The sequence below is a fragment of the Acipenser ruthenus genome, chromosome 15, assembly GCF_902713425.1.
Source record: "Acipenser ruthenus chromosome 15, fAciRut3.2 maternal haplotype, whole genome shotgun sequence".
NCBI lineage: Eukaryota > Metazoa > Chordata > Actinopteri > Acipenseriformes > Acipenseridae > Acipenser > Acipenser ruthenus.
Genome location: NC_081203.1, coordinates 15682862 through 15701901, shown reverse-complemented (window position 1 = coordinate 15701901; position 19040 = coordinate 15682862). Strand labels below are relative to the sequence as shown.

The window sequence follows — 19040 nt, the reverse complement described above, 5'->3', positions numbered from 1 at the left end:
AGTCAGGGTTTCAGGCTGTCACACACACTGGCTCTGGAGCTGAGTGAGAGTACACAGTCAGGGTTTCAGGCTGTCACACACACTGGCTCTGGAGCTGAGTGTCAGTACACAGTCAGGGTTTCAGGCTGTCGCACACACTGTCTCATTACTGTGTTTTTAGAGGTCTAACCAAACTGCCCCCACCTCTGTATTCTCCCTGCTGAACAAGAAAAAATATCTTGACAAAATATGTCCTCATTTTTATATGTAGCTTGCTTAGGTCTTCAAGCAAAAGAGTAACAGCTATGAATGTGGCATTTAAGAGCTACATTTCACACTGTAACAACGGAAGAAACAGGTTATTGCAACCCACATAAGACTGTTAAACGCTGTTATATACTGTAATCCGTATGTGTGGATATGTATTCTTTCTGCATTTATGTTTGGCATTTAATTACATTACAAAAAAGGGTGCACTTAAGTTTAAATCATAAACATGCAGAGTTATAACTTTGAAGTCCCATCCACAATAGCAATGATGATAAACAAACAATGAGTCGGGTAAGATGCATTGTGTTAATTCTCCTGTAAGCTGATATTGAATTGGGATCTGGATTCCCCTTGTATTGAATTGGGATCTGGATTCCCCTTGTATTGAATTGGGATCTGGATTCCCCTTGTATTGAATTGGGATCTGGATTCCCCTTGTATTGAATTGGGATCTGGATTCCCCTTGTATTGTGTTAATTCTGACCCTCTGTTTTGATAATCTGCAGATCCTGCGGCCTGTGTTCCAGGAGAATCGTGGTACTCTTGGTAAGTGTCCGTTTGGAACCACATTAATGAGCAAAATGTAGGGTGCCTGTTGATAAGGTATGTTTACTAAGACTATATAGGGTCCCTGTTGATAAGGGTTTGTTTACTAAGACTATGTAGGGTTCCTGTTGGTAAGGTGTGTTTTGTTGATGTCCACTTTAACATTTCTGAAGTGCATAATGTTTTTGTTCCTCATGGCAACACTTTGATTTATTTAATAGGAAGGGTTTATAGAGGGCGTGCTCATGGGGGATTGCAACGAAGATCGACCCTTATTGGATCTACTACAAACATGTCAAAAACACCCGTCCACACTCTGAAGAACTACGCAGATTATCAGAACTGCACCGTAGTTCGATCTCATATTCCTCACACCAGCTATGGGACGTACGTGACACTGGCACCAAAGGTTTTGATCTTCCCAATCTCTGTACAGGTAGGGTTCTTGCTGCTTTGGAAAAACATTTTTTCTAAATGTAACCCCCTGTACCTTTTCTTTCAGTGTAACCACCAGCTGAAATACTATGCAGGGTCAATGTTATCAGTTCAGACAGTGCTGACTAACATGTGCACAGTGTGTTATGGGTAATTTGATCAACTGTAGCTTGTGTGATGTCTCTGCAAGGTACAGAAGCCTATAAAGGCCAGCTCCTTTGATTTGTTATGAACAGGTTACATTAAAAATGGTCTACCATCAGTTATCCTGTCACAGCTGTGGGAGGCTGCAGGAGCACCTGTACCAGGGTCTTTCAGTACAACATCAGGTATCCTGTCACAGCTGTGGGAGGCTGCAGGAGCACCTGTACCAGGGTCTTTCAGTACAACATCAGGTATCCTGTCACAGCTGTGGGAGGCTGCAGGAGCACCTGTACCAGGGTCTTTCTGTACAACATCAGGTATCCTGTCACAGCTGTGGGAGGCTGCAGGAGCACCTGTACCAGGGTCTTTCTCTACATCAGGTATCCTGTCACAGCTGTGGGAGGCTGCAGGAGCACCTGTACCAGGGTCTTTCTCTACATCAGATATCCTGTCACAGCTGTGGGAGGCTGCAGGAGCACCTGTACCAGGGTCTTTCTGTACAACATCAGGTATCCTGTCACAGCTGTGGGAGGCTGCAGGAGCACCTGTACCAGGGTCTTTCTGTACAACATCAGGTATCCTGTCACAGCTGTGGGAGGCTGCAGGAGCACCTGTACCAGGGTCTTTCTCTACATCAGGTATCCTGTCACAGCTGTGGGAGGCTGCAGGAGCACCTGTACCAGGGTCTTTCTCTACATCAGATATCCTGTCACAGCTGTGGGAGGCTGCAGGAGCACCTGTACCAGGGTCTTTCTCTACATCAGATATCCTGTCACAGCTGTGGGACGCTGCAGGAGCCACCTGTACCAGGGTCTTTCTGTACAACATCAGGTATCCTGTCACAGCTGTGGGAGGCTGCAGGAGCACCTGTACCAGGGTCTTTCTCTACATCAGGTATCCTGTCACAGCTGTGGGAGGCTGCAGGAGCACCTGTACCAGGGTCTTTCTCTACATCAGATATCCTGTCACAGCTGTGGGAGGCTGCAGGAGCACCTGTACCAGGGTCTTTCTCTACATCAGATATCCTGTCACAGCTGTGGGACGCTGCAGGAGCCACCTGTACCAGGGTCTTTCTCTACATCAGGTATCCTGTCACAGCTGTGGGATGCTGCAGGAGCACCTGTACCAGGGTCTTTCTGTACAACATCAGGTATCCTGTCACAGCTGTGGGAGGCTGCAGGAGCACCTGTACCAGGGTCTTTCTCTACATCAGGTATCCTGTCACAGCTGTGGGACGCTGCAGGAGCACCTGTACCAGGGTCTTTCTGTACAACATCAGGTATCCTGTCACAGCTGTGGGAGGCTGCAGGAGCACCTGTACCAGGGTCTTTCTCTACATCAGGTATCCTGTCACAGCTGTGGGACGCTGCAGGAGCACCTGTACCAGGGTCTTTCTGTACAACATCAGGTATCCTGTCACAGCTGTGGGAGGCTGCAGGAGCACCTGTACCAGGGTCTTTCTCTACATCAGGTATCCTGTCACAGCTGTGGGACGCTGCAGGAGCACCTGTACCAGGGTCTTTCTGTACAACATCAGGTATCCTGTCACAGCTGTGGGAGGCTGCAGGAGCACCTGTACCAGGGTCTTTCTCTACATCAGGTATCCTGTCACAGCTGTGGGACGCTGCAGGAGCACCTGTACCAGGGTCTTTCTGTACAACATCAGGTATCCTGTCACAGCTGTGGGAGGCTGCAGGAGCACCTGTACCAGGGTCTTTCTCTACATCAGGTATCCTGTCACAGCTGTGGGACGCTGCAGGAGCACCTGTACCAGGGTCTTTCTGTACAACATCAGGTATCCTGTCACAGCTGTGGGAGGCTGCAGGAGCACCTGTACCAGGGTCTTTCTCTACATCAGGTATCCTGTCACAGCTGTGGGAGGCTGCAGGAGCACCTGTACCAGGGTCTTTCTGTACAACATCAGGTATCCTGTCACAGCTGTGGGAGGCTGCAGGAGCACCTGTACCAGGGTCTTTCTCTACATCAGATATCCTGTCACAGCTGTGGGACGCTGCAGGAGCACCTTCACCAGGGTCTTTCTGTACAACATCAGGTATCCTGTCACATGCAATAATCGTTCAATAAAGTAGTCTCATGATAATAGCACTGTACAATAATTTAATTTGTCACTGTAATAACCAATGATCAGCTATACGTTTAGCACATGCTTTACACAAATCCAATGTATGTACTGTGGGAGTAAGGGCTGTTCATCATTAAGCTATTTCCTTAAACTTTGTTAACTTTGAATCTGTTAGTTGATTGCAAAACCTTTTAGACGCCATAAAAACTTACACTAACCTTTTAAAAAATGATGAGAACAGAAAGAAGTATAAATTCGTCCCTCCAGGATTCCGCGATCGCTGAAAAAATCACAGAATTTGCTCTCTCTTGCAGAATTTTCAATTTCTTTGCCAAACGAAAACTCAAACATTTGCTCCCTTCTATCACTGTACATGTCTCTACAGCGCATACACGCTATCTGTATAGTGAGGAAGGTTTGTATAGTGAGGAGTGTGGAGGGGTTTGTATAGTGAGGAGGGTTTGTATAGTGAGGAGTGTGGAGGGGTTTGCATAGTGAGGAATGTGGAGGGGTTTGTATAGTGAGGAGGGTTTGTATAGTGAGGAGTGTGGAGGGATTTGCATAGTGAGGAATGTGGAGGGGTTTGTATAGTGAGGAGGGTTTGTATAGTGAGGAGTGTGGAGGGGTTTGCATAGTGAGGAATGTGGAGGGGTTTGTATAGTGAGGAGTGTGGAGGGGTTTGTATAGTGAGGAGTGTGGAGGGGTTTGTATAGTGAGGAGGGTTTGTATAGTGAGGAGTGTGGAGGGGTTTGCATAGTGAGGAATGTGGAGGGGTTTGTATAGTGAGGAGGGTTTGTATAGTGAGGAGTGTGGAGGGGTTTGTATAGTGAGGAGTGTGGAGGGGTTTGTATAGTGAGGAGGGTTTGTATAGTGAGGAGTGTGGAGGGGTTTGCATAGTGAGGAATGTGGAGGGGTTTGTATAGTGAGGAGGGTTTGTATAGTGAGGAGTGTGGAGGGGTTTGTATAGTGAGGAGTGTGGAGGGGTTTCAGTGCAAGCTTTAGTTCAGCCATGGAGAGATTCCTAAGGCCATCGATGAGCTCTGGAAGCAAATCTAAATTGGCACCGAATATAACGGCACACATGCAAAATGCAAGTCCAGTATTTCCAATAACTCACCGTGACAACGACCACGGATAGACAAACAGTGGCTACTGAAGAACGAAAAGATTATTATTATTATTATTATTATTATTATTATTATTTTACGAAAGGATTTCATAGTTTTGTCGCAAGTTCAAAGCGAAGCGTTGCTCTGTTACTCCAATGTGAAAGGTCAGAGAAAAACAATTAAGACCTTGCTTGTACTCCCTATGCTGCAGGTCCTGAAAGATGTAATTCTAATTACAGAAAGGAAGGGGACGGTGAACTATATTAGATGTTATCCGATTACTTGGGATAACTGAACTTTTTCGTTACTTTCCTGTTTGTTTTGTGGTTTGTGACGGCAGCACTTTCACATTGTGGCCTGAGTCAAAGAAACAAAAAAGCTAGTTTATCAGCGAATCTCTGATTTCCGTGGAGACTAATAAAGAAAGCCATTAGGGTCAAACATTTAGCACTACATTTAGGGCAACAACTGAATAAAAGGCAAACCCAGTAGAGCTCTGTTAAAAACGTGTGCAGCAGCGTTTGCATTAGTGGTCTTACTTCCTGTTGATTTTGCAAATCTCAACCCACTGATGCAAATACAACAAAGTTGTACCCATTAGCTGAAGTCCAGAGACAGGAAGTGGCTTGCACTCCTGACAGCATCTTGCAGCTGCTCTGTTTGTAGCCCCCTCATGAAGACAACAGAGGCATCGTGTCAGGCTGCAAACATTTCATACCCACTTGATTGTGCCAGTTGAGAGGTCCATATTTTAGCTTGTGGATTTTTTTTTTTTTAAGTATGGACATGCAAGTTAAACTGTCGCTGGTATGAAAGAGAGTATTTATTAATCTGAGTGAATTCCTATTATGGGTTAAGTTTTATTTATTTATTTTATTATTTTATTTAAATGTTTATTTTTTTTGTTACAGCCTCTGGATCTGTGTAATCCTGCAAGGTCTCTTGTCTTATCTGAAGAGATGATTTTGCATGAAAGCAAGCATCAATCTGTCAAGGTAAGAGAAAACATACAAAATAATTTGCCAATGACGATAGGAAGTAGAACACACTTTGGGAATAACACCCTTGCAGAATTGCCTGGTATAGACTGCGTTTAAATGTGTAAATGTGGGGGGGAGAGAATCTGTAGACACTGCCGTTCCAAACTTAGAAATATACTTGGCAATATGGCAGCGTGCAACACCGCATGCGTGCCTCCTTTGATGGTGTTAAACTATAGTTTAGTAAGAGTTGTATCTCTTGATAAAGCCTGGCCTAATGACTTTCCTGTTTGACAGAGCTAGTGGTTGTTCTTCTTTTGGAAACCAGATTCTATGCTGTCTGTGGGTTAGGAGCTGGAAATGACAGTCTAGACTTTAGATGAGGTGAATCCACATGGATCTCCTGGTGAGGGTAGGGCACTGTTCTGGAAATGACAGTCTAGACTTTAGATGAAGTGAATCCACATAGATCTCCTGGTGAGGTTAGGGCACTGTTCTGGAAATGACAGTCTAGACTTTAGATGAGGTGAATCCACATGGATCTCCTGGTGAGGGTAGGGCACTGTTCTGGAAATGACAGTCTAGACTTTAGATGAAGTGAATCCACATAGATCTCCTGGTGAGGGTAGGGCACTGTTCTGAGCCACGTGGGTTACCTACAACTAATAATCTCTTTCTCTGTATCTGTCTGTCTCTCTCTTTCCTTTTTCTCTCTCCCCTCTTATTAAAGATACAGAGCATAGGGAGTCTGCCATGTGCCAAGCTATTGTTGCATATTGAATAGAATAAAAGTGTCAGTGTTTTAATGTAGTGCTTCTATTAACTGTTACTGCTTAGAAACGTAGTTTTAGATGGTGAAGTTTCAGCATTAAGAAGGAAGTGGTACTAACATAGCAAAGCATTAAATGACAGTCCGATCTTTAACCATAGTGTTGCACAGCACTAGCTAAACATTCATTTTGACACGACAGCAGCATGCGCAATGTATCTTGGATAATTTGTAACAAGGATCTCTAATTTCTCACTAATTAAGATGGGTCGTTTCCACGGTCCCAGGGTGTGTGTTTATGTGAAACAAAGGACTAGTCTGATTTTAAACTAAAATATGCCAGGAATGGCATAAGAAAAAAGACATAATGGCATAAGAAAAATAACTAGAAAGATTTTGTAATTTTGTAATTACTGTACCTTTTTCATCTGAATTCTTCTGTAATTATTACAATGCTGAAGTTATTGACTGTTTTGACAGACAAGTGATACTGTGTTAAATCTGTAGTGGAAAGTTTTTAATTTTTATTTAAGTTTTGTAAAAACAATGGTATTGTCTGAAAGGAAAACGTTAATGGTAAGAAGTAGTCGTTCTGTGGAAATGTGGCAGGCACGACAATACCTTGCATTGCTGTGGTTTTAGGTGTCAAGCTGTTTCCTTCCTTAACCCTGTATACTGTGGTGCTCTGACTTCAAAGGAACTGCAGCTTTTCATTTCAGGTCTTTGAGAAATAATCTGACATAAAATAATTGAGATATTATTTGTCTTGCACTCAACAGCTCTAGTACACTGAATAAAGTTTCTGACTATAAGCAAAATGCATGAATGACACATCGACGCATTTCAAATCAGGCCCATTTTTCTTTTGGGTGTCAGTGTATTTCTCTTGAAGATTACATTTCTAAATTACAACTACAGTTCTTGTCCACTAGCATTTATTTCTTTACTACGCTGCAGTCTACACCACAAAGGTGTCCACGGTAAGTGGTTAAAGATATTACCCGGCATCATGGTGGGTCTCGCAGAGCTGCGGGTTCATGAGATTCAGAACTCTGGGTCAAGTTTACAGCGTGCGCTTCATTTGTAGTTTTCCATATACTTATCGAAAAACTGACACAGGCGAATGTAATTCAATATGTTAACGTAACGTTATTCAGCAGGTTTCATTCCAGCCTCTGCTCACTCATGATTGGACACCTGCATAACAATGGGCGGATCTTTTCTCCCATTGGTTAAAACTACTCAAGACCTTCAACTTTATATGTCCTGCCTCTGCTCACTTATGATTGGACTGCCGCGGAAAAAAAATGCAGATATTCTATTGGTTGATTTTATTTTATATACAAAAAAATAATTCTGCACAATTTTAAATTGTAATTTTTTTTATTAATCTGTGATCAACTCTATAGATGATTAATTGGTCCAATTAATCTGTTAGTCGGGGCAGCCCTAGTTCATAAGTATGAATGTGACTCATATGTTTTTCATATTCTACTCCTTTCTACGTCATCACATTCTTCAGTGTGCAGTCAGTGACGCTTCAATTCAACAGCCGCCAACGATATGTATCACCAATTACAACAAGCACTGTAAAAGGACAATAATAGGCTGCATTCAAAACAGATATGGACAATTAGAAAAAAATGAGTTTTTTGCTGTTAAATACATCAAACTTTTGAAGACGGGCTTGTAACCAGGAGGTCCCCGGTTTAAATCCCACCTCAGCCACTGACTCATTGTGTGACCCTGAGCAAGTCACTTAACTTCCTTGTGCTCCGTCTTTGGGGTGAGACGTACGTGACTCTGCAGCTGATGCAGACACCCTAGTCTCTGTAAGTCGCCTTGGATAAAGGTGTCTGCTAAATAAACAAATAATAAATAATAATAAAACATGAAAGTATGAACTGATAGCATACATAAACATATGGATTTTGTGCAGTATAGGTTATTACAAGCATATACTTTTTATTTCAATTGTAGTCGAGGAAGTAACGAAACAATGGCCTAACCTGGAGGCACATATCAGAGAAAGAAGCGTAACAGGGCAAGAGAGGGCAGGGCTTAACAGTCACAAAAGAGGGGCAGTACTGAAAGTGATGGAATTTCTGGCTCCACACACAGACAGTAGTAGGTCATTGTTGTAAAGTATTTTCAACAAGTTTTTGTGTTCATAGTTAAGTAAGAATTCACAACAGAATTGTATTTATTTGTTATTAAAATACTGAAGCTAGGTATATTTACTACAAAGCCTTCACTGCACACCAGCGCTCTGAAGTACGATATTAACACATCTAGTGTGCAATGGATTGACGCGCGGCTTCTTCGGATGACGGAAGGGATCCAGCGGGTAAAGCCCTTAAGAGCACAGCCAGATATTCTGCTCTGGGACAGCATTCGGAAGGGTAAAGCTGAAGAGACTTTGGAAGCTGTGTCAAATAAATGATATTAATATCTCTGGATATTTTATAAATGAATGAAGCTTTCACCATACAGATGGGGATGCGTATTTCAATGATCTGTTTGCTTTCAGCCCACATAATTGTTAGGCTGCTAATTGTTATCACTGTATCAAACAATTCTGATTTTAAATCAAAGGGCACACCCAATTACATTTGTTTTAAACTAAAACAACAACAACAACAACAAAAAAAGTAAGTATTTCATATGGCCCTGCGTGTTACACCATGCCCTGTAATAACTGCAGGTTACCAGTAATGCGAATGGCTCTCATTGCCATGTGTCTTTATGAGGCTGTGTGCGTTATTATTTAAAGTGATATGTCATCAATGTGCACTGCTATTGCAGTGGGGCAGCTGCAGGATTGTTTTGATTGTGTGCTGTATAATAATAGAACAGGTTTAAATAAATCAGCAGGAATCACCAGTAGTTGTAAACTGTGTATGAGTCTTTTCAACTGTATTCAAGAAAAAAGTGCCAGAAAAACAAACCCAATGCAATAGAGCCATGTGTACCCAGTGCCAATGATGCTGTCACTCCAAGCAACAGCAGTCTGCTTTCGTCCACATAAAAAAAAAAAAAAAAAAAAACAGCAAGTAGATTTTTCTAGCATTTTATTTTATCCCTTGGACTAGTAGTTTAAAGTAGTAGTAGTAATAATAATAATAATAATAATAATAATAATAATAATAATAATAATAATAATAATAATAATTCCACACCCCCGATAGAGCTGTGAACAGAAACTCTGATCAAAACAGACATTGATGAGATTATGAACTGAAATGCTGCAGTATTGATTTTGAACAATTGATACAGTCATATTACTATATCAGCAGGACAGTACACTTACTTTCAAGTTGAAGCATCAGTCTAGTTTAGTTTAGCCTTGCTGACAGGAATGTGCTGGTTTTGCTTTTCTTTTCCCATGTTAAAATGTATTTAGCTTCCTATTCTGATCCCCATCACCTCTATTCAAGCCAAAGCTACATGATATGCAGTATGATGTGGCGTGTCCTCCTGTAGGTTGGGCAGCACAGGAACTAGTGAAACTAGCAAGAGGTTAGAACACAAGCCTAGGACGCCAGTGGAATGCCATTGTAATCATCCCTGCAGAAACTGTGAATCTGTGTGTTGATTTTCACCTTTTTCCAGTATGCTGGTTCATGTGTGGAATATACAGAATATGAAAAGAAATAATCTGGATCACTACGCTCATAAATAACCGGTTTGACAAGTTGACCCTCGAACCCTTCCCTTCTCATGGCTGTCCCTAGTTAATTCCCTGAAGTAAAAGTCCTGTTTCCCAGGGCTTGTTTTCTGAATACATGTACAGGAGGAATATTCAAGACATGCACAAAATCATTTAACAGAATGGTGAAGCAACTCACCAAAATGGGAAACACTGAATTGCTGAGTGCCTGATTTCAGGTTTTCTTCGAACAAATTCCAACTTTTTGTATCGAGTGAAACAGCGGTGCATTTCGCCATTTATTTACATGCCATTTTATAGTGATGAGGTTCACTCGTATAAATCAGAATACAAAACGAGCCAATGAACCAATCGGTGTGTCTCAAGACACTCTCACGAGTCACTTTTAAAAAGATTGAATAAACCATTTCAATTGAAGTTTGACAATGATGAGTTCTCAGGTTACACAACAGTACAGTATCAGTTGTGAACGAATCGCTAGCGGTGCCAAAGAAGTGTTCTTTAAGTGAAGTTCCTGTTCCTTTAGACAGAGCATTGACAATGGGGAAAAATCTGTTTCACCACAAGGGTGTTCTCTTAGGAGGTGTTCCTGTATGTGGAGTCTGCTGTAGCAGTATATTTGTGTTTAATCCCGTAACATGTGTTTAACGTGTGTGAGTGCGAGAGTGTGTGTGTGTCACACTAAGGGCATTATTATTGAATATATGGATCTATGTCACACTTACTAGAAGCACTTATTGAATTGGGATAAAACCGGATTGGTATAGATGAGCGATTAATAGAAAATACGGTTAATTTCCGATTTATTAAATTAAACACTGAAACCGTCTTTAAACGATTAATAAACTGCACAATTCCAATCGATTATTATTCTATAAAACTTCACGTCTTCTTTATGGTCACTCATCATAAAAGTTACTTCCTCATCCCAGCCACTTTGGATTCCAGCTGTTCGTGTCAGGCAATCACTGAAGCTGCTCTCACTCTGGGATCTGTAGTCAAGGTAGCCGCGAGACCCGCCCTGCTGTTTCCATAATGCAAACAAAAACCGCGTCACAAACAAAAACATACAGGGACCGTAGCGTAGCATTAGAACTGTTTGTTATAAATGCTTGTCAGAGAAAGAAGTTCATACATACAAACTATTTTTATTTTATTTACACATTTATCAATGACGTTTCGTTCCACAAGAGAAAAGCGGCGGGTATTTAATGATATAAATAAGGTCAGTCCACGTCCGATCAGTCCCCCTCACAACAGAAGTTTCATGGATGTTCATATAAATATGTATTTATATAAGTGAGCTCCCCAGAGTTCTTGTATTGTTTTACTGGGACTTTTACTTGTATGTATCTGTTATTGTTGACTCGGTTTCTCATTTTAGTTTAGTCAGCGAGGCAGGTTAAGAAATGACATTTTTTTTAAAATAATAAACAAACATGTTTCAAATTACTAGTTCTTGCATTTCGTTGCATTTAGTAATTATTAAATGAAACGTAATACCAAAAAGAATGGCAACCTTAATTGTAATTATTAATTACTAAATTATTTTTGTAATACTTTGTTTCAGGTCGACATTCTTTCTTGTATTATGTTATATTTAATGAGTTAATAACATTCCAGCCAATACTATTTTCTGTTATGCAGCATTATCAACCCCAGAGAGTTAGGGATTCAAAAGAGTTTAAGAGAAGATTTCAGGCAGATGAGAGCAAGAGAGTGCGTTGTCAGATTGTGTGTGCTTTTCTTCTCTGTTTAAAAATGGTTTCTGTGAAGGGGTGTTCATATATTGGTTATGCTGCTTTAGTAGTGGCTTCAGTATAATGCATACTGTATGTTTTGTAGGTTGAAAATGCTGTTCAAAAAAGTTATTGAAGTTTTATTGTAGTTTTTAATTTGAAATAAATATAAAAACATTTAATCAGGAACCTTTTTGTGACTTTTTTCCCCAAAGAATGATGTTATTAGAATAATCAGTAATCAGGATTATTTTCAAATATCAGTAGACTTGTAAAAGTGATAATCACTCATCACTACTGATCGGTACATTCTTTTAGTTCTTGAAAGTCTGTATATGAGCCTTGCATTTGGACATTTCCAGCTGTGGCAGTGGGTGTATGTCCCTGATGTGTGTTTGCATTTTGTTTGCAGGTGACTGTTTTCATCTACACTGATCTGATGCTGCTCACCAGAGAAGATGAGCTGGGCCGGTGCAACGTGCTGCAGAACCCTCTCTTCCTTCAGCACCTGAAGCTGCAGGAGGGTGAGTGCATGAGCTCTTCAGTGTTTAATACAGTGTGTCTCAGAGAGCACCAGGGGGTTACTAGCATACAGTCTGTCTGAGATAGCACTGGAGAATTACTTGTATACAGTCTGTCTGAGATAGCACTGGAGAGTTACTAGTATACAGTCTGTCTGAGATAGCACTGGAGAATTACTAGCATACATAAGAACACAAGAAAGTTTACAAACGAGAGGAGGCCATTCGGCCCATCTTGCTCGTTTGGTTGTTAGTAGCTTATTGATCCCAGAATCTCATCAAGCAGCTTGTTGAATGATCCCAGGGTGTCGGCTTCAACAACATTACTGGAGAGTTGGTTCCAGACCCTCACAATTCTCTGTGTAAAAAAAGTGCCTCCTATTTTCTGTTCTGAATGCCCCTTTATCTAATCTCCATTTGTGACCCCTGGTCCTTGTTTTTTTTTCAGGTTGAAAAAGTCCCCTGGGTCAACATTGTCAATACCTTTTAGGATTTTGAATGTTTGAATCAGATCACCGCGTAGTCTTCTTTGTTCAAGACTGAATAGATTCAATTCTTTTAGCCTGTCTGCATACGACATGCCTTTTAAACCCGGGATAATTCTGGTCGCTCTTCTTTGCACTCTTTCTAGAGCAGCAATATCCTTTTTGTAACGAGGTGACCAGAACTAAACACAATATTCTAAATGAGGTCTTACTAATGCATTGTAAAGTTTTAACATTACTTCCCTTGATTTAAATTCAACACTTTTCACAATATATCCAAGCATCTTCTTAGCCTTTTTTATAGCTTCCCCACATTGTCTAGATGAAGACATTTCTGAGTCAACATAAACTCCTAGGTCTTTTTCATAGTTCCCTTCTTCAATTTCACTATCTCCCATATGATATTTGTAATGCACATTTTTATTGCGTGCGTGCAGTACCTTACACTTTTCTCTATTAAATGTAATTTGCCATGTGTCTGCCCAGTTCTGAATGCTGTCTAGATCATTTTGAATGACCTTTCCTGCTGCAACAGTGTTTGCCACTCTTCCTATTTTTGTGTCGTTTGCAAATTTAACAAGTTTGCTTACTATAATCTAAATCATTAATGTAGATTAGGAATAGCAGAGGACCTAATACTGATCCCTGTGGTACACCACTAGTTACCTCGCTCCATTTTGAGGTTTCTCCTCTAATCAGTACTTTCTGTTTTCTACCTGTTAACCACTCCCTAATCCATGTGCATGCGTTTCCTTGAATCCCAACTGCGTTCAGTTTGAGGATTAATCTTTTATGCGGGACTTTGTCAAAAGCTTTCTGAAAATCTAAATAAACCATATCATATGCTTTGCAATTATCCATTGTCGATGTTGCATCCTCAAAAAAATAAATCAAGCAGGTTAGTTTGACACGATCTCCCTTTCCTAAAACCATGCTGACTGTCTCCCAGGATACTGTTACCATATAGGTCATTTTCCATTTTGGATCTTATTATAGTTTCCATAAGTTTACATATAATAGAAGTGTGATAGAGAGAGAAAGGATCGATGCTGTAAATCTCCCTCCCGATTAGAAAGGGCGCTGTGTAAGGGGGAAGGTATGTTGTCTCCTAGATCTACCACCTCGGTGGTAGGTGGAAACCGGAAGGTGACCATATTAGGAGGGGCGCGGAGCTGCAAGTACTCAGGACGATTCCATTGCAGTCAGCTGCGGGCAGCCCTCTATTGGAGAAACCATGGCGACGCGTTGGCTGCAGGGAGGAGTTTGCTGGATACAAAGGGGAAGCAGCTACGTCAAAACCTCCCCTTGCGCTGAGAATGTAAAACAGACGGCCGGAGCCTGTATTGTTTTATTGTTTTTGGATTACGTGTGTTTTGTGTTGCAGAAGAGGAGTGAGCCGCGGACCGGCAATATATAGAGCACGTCCCTGCACTGCACAGCACAGCACCGCACCGCACCACGCTTCTCAGGACCGAGAGCACTGCGTGCACGGAGAACGTGGGGACGGACCAAGTCCCATTTTTGTTTACTTTTTGTTTTTTATTAAGAGAGCTGCCGTGTACCCCCCAATACCATCGCTGGTAAAGGGGTGGACTTATTTGTGTTATTGTTATTATTTTTATTATTATTAAAACACGCAGACTGTTTTGGGAGAAAGATTGTGTGGACCTGATTTATTCACTGCACCACTGCACCTGACCACAAGAAGTCAGGCCTATTGGTCTGTAGTTACCTGGTTTGGTTTTGTCTCCCTTTTTGTGGATCGGTATTACGTTTGCAATTTTCCAGTCTGTCGGTACAACCCCTGTGTCAAGAGACTGTTGCATGATCTTGGCTAGCGGTTTGTAAATAACTTCTTTCATTTCTTTGAGTACTATTTGGAGGATCTCATCTGGCCCAGGGGATTTGTTTATTTTAAGAACTCCTAGTCCCTTTAACACTTCTGACTCTGTTATGCTAAAGTTATTTAAAACTAGATAGGAACAGGTGGACATGTGGGGCATGTTGTCCGTATCCTCCTTTGTAAAAACTCGTGAAAAGTATCATTTCATATATTTGCTATTTTTTTTTCTTCGTCTATGATTTTGCTATTTGTATCTCTTAGACATTTACCCTCCTCTTGAATGTTCTCTTGCTGTTATAATATTGGAAAAACATTTTGGATTGGTTTTAGCCCCTTTAGCAATGTTCATTTCTATCTCTCTCTTGGCCTTTCTAACCTACTTTTTGCCTTGTGTTTGCAGTTCCAAGTACTCTTTCTTTGTACTTTGTTTTTGGTCCCTTTTAAATGCTCTGTAAAGTGCCTTTTTTCGCTGAATATATATATTCAAATTGATCTATTAAGCCATTTTGTTTTAGATTTAGATTTGTCTATTTTTGGGATGTAATTGTTTTGCACCTCTAGTACTACATTTTTAAAAAACAGCCATCCTATTTCTGGATGTTTTCTCTATTTTACTCCAATCTACTTCTGTTGGTCTCTGTTTCATACCTTCATAGTTTGCTTTTCTAAAATTGTAAACCTTAGCTTTAGTCATTACTTTTTTGGGTTTTAAAAATCACTTCAAATGAGACCATGTTGTGGTCTAGGTTGCCAATGGTTCTCTGACTTCTGTTTTATTTATTCTGTCTTCGTTATTTGAAGAGACTAAATCAAGCCATGCCTCCCCTCTAGTCAGTGCCTTGACAAATTGCGTTAGGAAGCAGTCATTTGTCATTTCCACCATTTCAATTTCATCCGTCGTGCTCCCAACGGATTTTCCCATTTTATATGGGGGTTGAAATCCCGCATTAGTATGGCTTCTCCTTTGCTACACGCATTTCTAAAGTGATTTTATAACATTGTTTTTCCACAGCATGTCTCTGTTTTCTACAGATTTTATAACAGATTGTTTTTCCACAGCATGTCTGTGTTCTTCCACAGCATGTCTCTGTTCTTCCACAGCATGTCTCTGTTCTTCCACAGCATGTCTCTGTTCTTCCACAGCATGTCTCTGTTCTTCCACAGCATGTCTCTGTTCTTCCACAGCATGTCTCTGTTCTTCCACAGCATGTCTCTGTTCTTCCACAGCATGTCTCTGTTCTTCCACAGCATGTCTCTGTTTTTCCACAGCATGTCTCTGTTTTTCCACAGCATGTCTCTGTTTTTCCACAGCATGTCTCTGTTTTTCCACAGCATGTCTCTGTTTTTCCACAGCATGTCTCTGTTTTTCCACAGCATGTCTCTGTTTTTCCACAGCATGTCTCTGTTTTTTCTACTTGCATTCCTTTCTCCCAAAGGCCTGCCTGTGCCTTTAATCTCTTTCCCTGACACGATGTCTTGCGTTTCCTACCAGCAGCCTATTGTTCCTATCTTAGTGAAAGTGGATAGATAATGTAACCTTGCTGCAGCTCCCAGGATACTTGCAGGCATGCAGAGGGATTGATGCTAAAGCTGAGTTTACAGAATACTTACGCACTTTGTACTCTCAGATGCTATTTTTATTTGAATGTAATTTCCCATTTTTTCATTTCATTGTGCAGATTCCTCTGAGGATCTGAAGTTTTACCTCCACGTCACAGAGGTAAGTTCATGAGCTCTTTGATATTGGCTTTAAGCTCTGGACACTGTGCTCTTTCATTGTCTAGGTTAAGTTTGTACATGACGTTGTGGCAGTCCTCTGCTCCTTGCTGCCAGAGGCTCGTATCTGAAACCACTTAGGACTTTATATTTGCAAGGCTGCCAGATTATAAACGCTGCATGCTAAACGTGTTGGTGACAATGACCTTTTCCTGGAGACCTAGTAGGGCTGCCATATTGAGGTCATGTGTTTGAGTCTAGATGGAACAATATATTAAAACAATTTTCTTGTGCTTTTCAAATTATTTCCACAAATTAAATTGTTGAAAATGATAAACACAATTAGTTCTGATCCAGAAGAGAGTGAATCTACTTTAATGCAGTCAATTTGATTATTTCATCATTTAGTAAACAGCAGTATGATTGTGACCCTGGGGATACTGTGTTGCCTAGAAGTCTTTCTGGTTCTGTCATGTGACCTTTTTTCACTCCCCGTCCCTAGATGGCACAGTAATATGTGGGTTTAAACTGTTTCCAGAATGTGTGAGTTTTCATTGGTGTTCGCAACATGAAATGGAAACCTTTAGGCTCTGAACTGTAAACTCTTCACTCTAGCAATTCAATCCACCAAAAGGGTCCTTGTTCAGTATGTGTAAGCAAGGATCTTAGAGGCTGAAAGAGTGGAAAACCCTTGATGGCATTGGAAAGTAAAAGCAGCCTGCTAGGGAAAAGAGCGTTGCATAAGAGTTCTTCTGCAACGGCAAACACAGACCTGAACGTGTCAGTATTCCCTCGCACACAGACTCACTGGAACAAGCTGCCAAGGAAATGTGTGAATTGCATTTTTATTGGAGATCTTTGAACAGAAATGTGTGGCCCTGATATCTGCCTGTGGGTTCCATTTAAGCAGATGTGTTAAAAGCTCATACTCATACATTTCTTTATCTAAAAAGCTTGCTACCTGAGAGAAAAACTTCAAACTGGTAATTAATTTGTTTGCCAGTCATCTTAATGCAAGGCAGTTTAGCTATAGCTAAATGTGTACAGAGCTGCAAGAGATCCGGTTCAGTGTTCAGTGTACTCTGTTTTATTACTTGAACTGGTTGTCAACATGTATGACATGCCTTCACCTATAATCTAAGATATTCGGTTCCAATAGAAAACTAGACCCCTGTTTTGATGGAAAGACTCTGTCAGTGTGAAAACATTTGTCGAATTTTATTGTTGAGTTTCTTTTTTAATTCTGCATTGTATGGGACAGTATTTCCGGGGTTTCTAATATCGAGAGTTACTAGTCTTCTCAAAGTTCTCCAGTCATTAGGGAACCTCCCATACCCAGAAAACCTTGTCATTGAAAATTAGGAAAGGCTGTGTTTATCCTATTCATCCTCCATCCACGCCAATAGGAATTTATTAGCATGCAGGGCATTCTAGACACAAGTATGGGCAATCTAGGAAGCTTTTTGTGCATGAAAAGCTGCATACAAATGCATAATTGAGAGTTTAAGCTCTCCCGGTTTATCCCGTGCACCCCTTATTTTCATCTACACTTACAGTATAGGAACATTCTTCAGCTTTTTACAGTAGAAGGAATGTGGACTGAGAAACCAAGACTGCAGTGTTCCGGCATTAGGACTCAATGTCTTTTGGTAATTTAGAAGCTAGACCAGTAAGGTGAGTGGCATGTTCACGTTTTCTAATGACAATGACAACTTCTACATTATGCGGAACAATTTGATCTGCACATGCCTGCCTTTTAGACACTGCAGAGTCTGTAGTTTGTGACTTCATAGTCAGTCACTATGTGTAGCCTCTATCCAATTGCTTAAAAAAGGTGCTTTGTGACATTCCCAAAATTCACTTCCTTGAAATATGCCAAGGCTGGGATGCAAGGTTTGATAAATCATGGAGGTTTATGAAAAGGATAATACATTGCCTGGATTTACTGCTGCTCTGTAGTGGTATTGAAAAGCAGTCTGTGCTATCAGTGGTATGTATTGAAAAGCGCTCTGTGCTATCAGTGGTATGTATACATTGTTTCTTGCTCTTTGTATTTTCAGTTTGCTCTCACTGTGGAGTTGCTTTCCTGTCTTTTTTTTTTTTTAATCTGGACTAAAAGCATTTTGTTGAGCTTGCTACCTTTTGAAGTATTTATTTATTTATTTTTTTGTTAAGAGCTTTGACGGCTTTGGCAGTAAAAAGCTAAATCTATGTAAGAAGGCTGTTGTAGTCGACACCAGAGGGTTTCCTGAAGTTATACCTAATGAGCCAGTGATCCGAGTGCCCGCCTCCTATGTATAGTGACGTTCTCCTGGGTGTGGGTGTGTTGTTGTGGAATGAACTGTGGGTTTTGATTCGCATTTTTACTTAAGACTACGGCTGTCAATAAATATTATGAGCATGATTAATCAAAAACATATCTAATTGGTTCTGATACTTACAGTAATTGCTAGTCAGTTTAACCATGAGGATCTGATGGATCTGACTTAAAATGAGACCTTCAGGACCACTTGCCAAAATTGAATAAAACTGGATATTGGTGAAAGAACTGTGTTTCATAATACTAAACTATGGGTTCCCTATGTGCATCTCTTAGACAGTCTGCCCAGCGTTTAAAGCCCCAGACATTCAGCTTTCTCTACGATGTTTTACAGGAACAGTGTGTGCTGTAGATATCCAGAGATTCAAAGGCTAAGTTTTCAGCTGACCGGGTTTGATGTAGCAGCCAAACAGAGCAGAGTAGTTTAGAGG

The 19040-nt window shown here is 40.9% G+C and overlaps 1 protein-coding gene across 1 annotated transcript in view; it reads left to right on the top strand.

The window, feature by feature from the left end:
* Positions 1-19040, top strand: part of LOC117422514 (regulator of G-protein signaling 3-like) — an 81968-nt gene that overhangs the window by 27165 nt on the left and 35763 nt on the right. The window contains exons 13-17 of the mRNA XM_058987195.1: positions 756-795; positions 1017-1231; positions 5478-5561; positions 12137-12248; positions 16253-16293. Of these exons, the coding sequence (XP_058843178.1) occupies positions 756-795; positions 1017-1231; positions 5478-5561; positions 12137-12248; positions 16253-16293 (492 nt within the window). The remainder of the gene's footprint in view (positions 1-755; positions 796-1016; positions 1232-5477; positions 5562-12136; positions 12249-16252; positions 16294-19040) is intronic.